Source organism: Telmatherina bonti (assembly GCF_933228915.1).
Source record: "Telmatherina bonti genome assembly, chromosome: 17".
NCBI lineage: Eukaryota > Metazoa > Chordata > Actinopteri > Atheriniformes > Telmatherinidae > Telmatherina > Telmatherina bonti.
The window spans coordinates 8,267,731-8,273,730 of record NC_136615.1 but is presented as its reverse complement, the minus strand read 5'-3'; the positions used below and the strand labels follow the sequence as shown (position 1 = coordinate 8,273,730).

General features: G+C 41.5%; 1 protein-coding gene across 1 annotated transcript in view; it reads right to left on the bottom strand.

Moving 5' to 3' along the window:
• zmiz2 (zinc finger, MIZ-type containing 2) overlaps positions 1–6,000 on the bottom strand; it is a gene marked incomplete at its 5' end in the record, with an annotated part of 31,119 nt that overhangs the window by 20,031 nt on the left and 5,088 nt on the right. Inside the window, 2 exons of the mRNA XM_079256563.1 lie at positions 1–134; positions 4,049–4,217. The exon at positions 1–134 is cut by the window's left edge and continues 85 nt beyond it. Of these exons, the coding sequence (XP_079112689.1) occupies positions 1–134; positions 4,049–4,217 (303 nt within the window). The remainder of the gene's footprint in view (positions 135–4,048; positions 4,218–6,000) is intronic.

The window sequence follows — 6,000 nt, the reverse complement described above, 5'->3', positions numbered from 1 at the left end:
GAAGGATACAAGCCTCCTGCAGAGGTAGGTGGCCCAGGCCTGGAAGGGACCATCCCACCAGGGTTCATCCCTGGGGGGCCGCGAGGGCCTGAATGGGACAGGAACTGGGTGCTGTAAGAGGATGCTCCACCCATCTGGGAGGGAAAAAGAAGTAAAACAGGGATGAAAAAACAAAGCTTGCCACTTCTTTTCCACAACCTGAACAACTCAGAGTTTGTTTGTCAGAGAAAAAGGTAGAAATGGATCAAATTAGAGAGTTTTAGACTCCACAGAATGTACTGGAGGAGACTAGTCGACTGCAGGCTGGCTGGAAGACCACTAAACACTCCTACCAACTCTCTGAGGACAGCGCTGCTGGCAGCTGCCTCTCTCTGTGGACTTTTAGGCTCTAGTGGTCATAAACTGATGCCGCAAGGGGTTTGAACCTGTTGTCATGATGTGTGTTTAGTCAAGTCTCTTTACACTGCAAAAACTCAGCCTTAAAAAAAAAGAAAAATTAAAACCGCAAGCGGTGATATAGGCCCTCGCACCATGGCGCCACTCGGCATAATGCCACCGCCTCCCCTGGCAACATCCTTCCCATGCCTCTCTCAACCTAAAGTGCAGCCAGACTGCACTTCAGGCCATTTAGGCCTTATGAAGGGTCACTTCCTGTCACCAAGGGGCGGGGCTAACTTATAATCTAATTATTGACATGCACAAATGTGAAGAATATGACTGGCATCATCTGTAGTAAATTTGGTGCAGGTTGGTTGTTTTTTGTGGGAGTTATGTCAGTTTTCCTTTTCATTGCATCACATCTGCTTTGCTGCCCCGCCTCTCCTAAACGATATCCCCTATTAAAAGAAATAGCACAACTTTTAATCACACATGCGTCTTGAGCATCCTGACTCATTTGGGTTAAAGTTGGACAAAATTCTTAGCAGGACTTCCTCAAAATGCATGGCAAAGAAAATGACAGAAATGACCCCAAAAATGGCACCTTTTTCAACATGGCCGACTTCCTGTTGGATTTAGCCCATATGTCCAAGAGACTTTTTTGAAGGTGCTGGAATGGTCTATAAGTGTGCTGAATTTTATCCATGTCATGCAATGTAGTGGGCGGGGCTGATTGATTGAAATATTGTAGGGGGCGCTATATAGTCATTTATTATCTTTTCCACTATATTGTAATTTTATTCTATTAAGGACATAACTGTCATGACTCATGGCAAGTATGGTGAAGATCAAAGGTTTCATGGCTTTGTTACAGGTACTTCCTGGTTCACGATATCAGACACTTGTTGTTGCCAATGGGTGGGGCTAATTCATAGTCCCATTATTGCATTGTAGATTTTGTTCATCATGGGACTGGCATCAAATGTGTCGATTCCTGTGCTGATATGTTGTTTTATGTGGGAGTTTTAGCAATAAGTCTTTGTTAATGAGACATCAAACTTTGAGGGCCCGCCCCTCCTAAACTAAATCTTCTATTAGAAGAAATAACACAACTTTAAATCACACATGCCTCCTGAGCATCCTGTGCAAGTTGGGTGTCAGTTGGACAATATCCCTAGGAGGAGTTGTTTAAAATGCTTGGCAAAGAAATGACCCCAAATATGGCACCTTTTTCAAAATGGCCGACTTCCTGTTGGATTCAGCCCATATGTCCAAGAGACTTTTTTGAAGGTACTGGAAGGTTCTCCAACTGTGCTGAATTTTATTCATGTCGGTCCATGTAGTGGGCGGGGCTGATTGATTGAAATTTTGTAGGGGGCGCTATGGAGACATGCTCCATTTATTCCATTATGTTTCAATGGGGCTTAGTTCAGGGCCTTACTGTCATCAGTCATGGCAAGTTTGGTGGCGGTCCAAGGTTCCATGGCTTGGTCACAGGTACTTCCTGTTTCATGGCGTTGGACCGCCATTCGCCATGTCCCGTTTAGCGTAGCGACTTGAGGTTTTTATTGTGGCATCATGAAAGGGTTTGACATGTTTTGGAGGAGTCTCAAGTGTTTGGGACCATTTGCTTAGAAGCATGACCCTCAAACGTGGAAAAAACCACTTCCTGTTGTAAGTGGGCGGGGCTTAGGTCTACACCAGCAATGGTCACATTAATCTGTTCAGGACTGATCCCTTATTAATCCCTATAAGTTTTAGGGTGATCAGATCAAAATTGACAATTTTATAGTGATTTATGATGTCACGCCGCCGCATGGAACTTCGCCATGGCGTCACGGGCACGCCGTGCAGCGTAGAGCAACGTCCTTTACCAGATCTCTTCACCAACATGTTTTGTGATGCCTGAGTGAATTTGGGCCATGTGGTGTCCACCAAGCCAGAGTTATGGGTGTGTGAGCAAAAAACACTTTTGACCTCCAGGGGGCGTGGCTATTTCATAATTAAAATATTGACATATAGAACTCTGTAGGAGGGGACTGCCATCATATCTAGCAAATGTGGTGCAGAAATGTTGCTTTATGTGGGAGTTATGTCCGTTTAATTTTTCATGGCGAGACATCAAACTTTGAGGCCCCGCCCCTCGTAAACTAAGTCTCCTATTAGAAGAAATAACACAACATTTAATCGCACATGCCTCCTGAACATCCTGAGCAATTTGTGGCTCAGTGGGATAAAAGCTCTAGGACGAGTTCGTTAAAATGCGAGGTGCTAAAACGCCAAAATATTGACTTTGACCTAAAATGGCCGCCTTCCTGTCGACATTTCACCATGACATTAAGAGGATTTTTTGTTCGCCCTAGCATGTAGATCATGTGTATGAATTTTCATAAAGATTAACGACATGCAGTGGCGGGGCACCTAAAATAGGTGGCGCTCTCGTTCAGTTTCGCCCAAACATTCTGGAGCACCTCAAAATATCAAATTTTTCGTATTCCCTTGGGGGGGTACGCAAAATTTGGTGAGTTTTCGAGCACGTTCAGGCCTCCAAAAAAGCACGCGAAGTGTCCGAATAAAAATAATAAACACTGCAAATACAATAGGCCTTCGCACCGCCAAGGTGCTCGGGCCTAAATATACAAAACTGAGGTAAATGTTGCTTAAAATAAGAGAAATTATCTGCCAACAGAACAAGAAGATTTGGACTGTAAGTAAAAATACTGTTAAAACAAGATGAATTCTCTGGCATAAAAACTAAGAATTGTCTTACCTTTAAAAAAAAATAAGCATATGTGTACTCAATTTAAGATTTTAATCTTAGATTTCAGTTTTTGCAGTGTATGTTTCTTATTTCCTGGTTTTTTTTTGGAGTGTGTTCCTTTGTCAGTTCAGCTGTTTTACCTGTGCCTTGTTGTGTTCTGTGTATTTATACAGTCTTTGTCTTGAGTTACTGGTTCTCTGTGTTTGTGTTAGGGTCAGGTGTTTTAGTTATGCCTCCTGCGTTTTCTCGCCTTCAGTTTCTTGGGGGTTTTTTTGGAAATAAACACCTTAATAAACTCCGCTTTTGGGTCGCCATCTCCACCTCCGAATGGTGACACCCGGTCCTGCTACATGGAGGAGTTCTACCAGTTCAACTCTACACCCCCCAGTTTCCTCTCATCTTGATGAAATGTTAGGAAAGGGACTTTCCTCTCAGAGGTTTGACAGTAAATAAGTGGCTGTAAGTATGAGAGATCACAGAGATTTTTGTCCTGCAGAAATGGTATTTAAAAAAACATCCATAACTGGAAACATAATCAGATGTTAGAAGACTTATTAGAGTTACTAGAATAATTGTTGGAATTATTTTTTGCTCCGTCAAGCTTCTGTATTGACAGATTATTGTTGATTTATAGACGAAATGATGGTATGAGAGCATGCAGAGTCAAATTATGCAATGTCTCTGCTGTTAATGGGAAGCATGTGTCATCAATCTGTGAAAGCAGAAAAACAACTTCTGATCTGCAGCCCTGTAAACAAGCATCCCAAACAGGACCAGAGCCAGGATGTAGGAAACAACCTGACGTACGTTCCCCAAACTCAGACTCATGACATAAATCGCTTTTAATTACAGAAAAACATGGAAGAAAAAGGGATCATTTCTGTTCCTACATGTTTGTTTTCCTTTTACCTGGCCGTAGCTGAGCTCTTGGTTTTGTTTCTCTTGTATTGCTGCAACAGTTGCCGTTGCCGTGGCAGTTGCCGTGGCAGCAGCTGCAGCAACAGCAGCAGCAGCAGCCTGAGTGAAGTCTGAGGGTGGACGAACGCCCAGACCAGCACCTCCACTGCTCCCGGAGTAACTGCAGGGGAGAAGGGAAGAGGGAGAGGAGAGTGGGCAGTGAACTTAGTAGCGTATGAGTTTGGAAGCTGTCGTCATGAGCGTGACTCAGAGAAGTGGGAGAGAGCAGTCACACATGCTGGCATATGCAGAGGCACAAGCCCACAGCTACAGCACACACACAGCAGCAACACACACAATAAACAGTATTAAAGATTTACTGCATGGACATTTTCTGCATTATTAAAGGTGTTATACTATCGGAGCATACAGTTCTGCTCATATTTATTCATCAAAGAAGGAAAAAAACAGCTGCCTGTAAAATTGACTAGAGTAATAATAAATAAACATTTCATGAAAATCATGACATTATTTTCTAATTCTGGTTCAATAGAAATATTTTTTTTAAAAAGCAAAGAAATAAGATAATTTATTACATATTCCATCAGTCATAAAGTAATATTTAGTTGAAGAATCCTTTAATGTTTCCGCTCCAGTCAGATGTTTTCTGTTCCTCTCAGTCAGACTTCTGCACCTGTTGACAGGTATTTTGTCCCACTGTTCAACAGAAAAGTCTCTCATTTGTCCAGGACACATTTGTTTGGTTGGGTTTTTTTTTTTCTTTCTTCAACTCAATTAAATGAAAAAACAGTGTCTTATATTACTGAATTATATTTTCACAAATTTTTAGTTATTGTTCCTTTTTTAAGTCTCCAGTTATTTGAGTGACTGTTGTAAATTCAGCCTTTTCTTTAATGAAAGGGGATGAAAACATATGAACACAACTGTAGCAGGGAGAGTTCATACTTTCACTCTGTGTAACCATAATACCATAAGAAAAATTAAAAGTAAAAAAAATTCAATAATATAAAAAAGGAAGGATTTTTAAGAAGAAAGAAAATGAATAATTTGAGCCAAAGAAAGTCAGATAATTGTGATTTCCACGGTCTGGCATGGAATTCAACTTTATTTTATTCAGCTTTATTAGTACAGCGCCACTTCACCACAATGTTGTCACAGGACACTTTACATACACATCAATTCAAGCCAATTCATACATATCCTATAATAGAAACCAACTGATTGCATCCAGTCATGACTTGGATCCAATCCTCCATCCTGAGCTGCACGCGGCGACAGTGGGAAGGAAAAAATTCCCCTTTAACAGGAAAAAAAACCTCTGGCAGAACCCAGAATTAAGCAATCAATTGAATAAAAAAGTATTAGGGTGGCAGGAGGGAAGCATCAGTCAGTTCTTTAGTGGGCCTTTTAATCTGACAGTTACTAAGGGACAGGTAAGGGAATTACACACAGCAAATGTCCCCAGACCAGGAGGACACGAGCCTAGGAAGGCTGCATGGAAAGCCTAGGAAAGCTGTGGCATCTACGTGGGACATCCGCTCTACAACTTTTATTATTTGTTAAAAGTAACAAAGTTCCACTGAAAAACCACCATTTTGTTAGCTCTGTGCTGTTCGGTGGTGAAAGCATGAAGATATGGAACATCATCTCAATGTTTAAAGTACGACAGGAGTATACTTCAAGCACTTGTGTCACCTTTGCTGTACTGACGCTATGATTCAACCGTAGCACACGGGACATTCTTGGAAGAATTAAGTTGCCCCGGCTCTTTTTAGGTGCTAAGAGAGCAGCTTTTCTGTGCCTGATCAAAAAACAACCAGTCAGAATTAAGATGTCAGTGTAATTAGTCTGTGAAAAACAGCCTTTTTATGCCATCTTCTAATCCATGTCTCCTTCCTGTGCATATGTCACTTATAAAATGAATATAAGTTTGTAAGTAATAT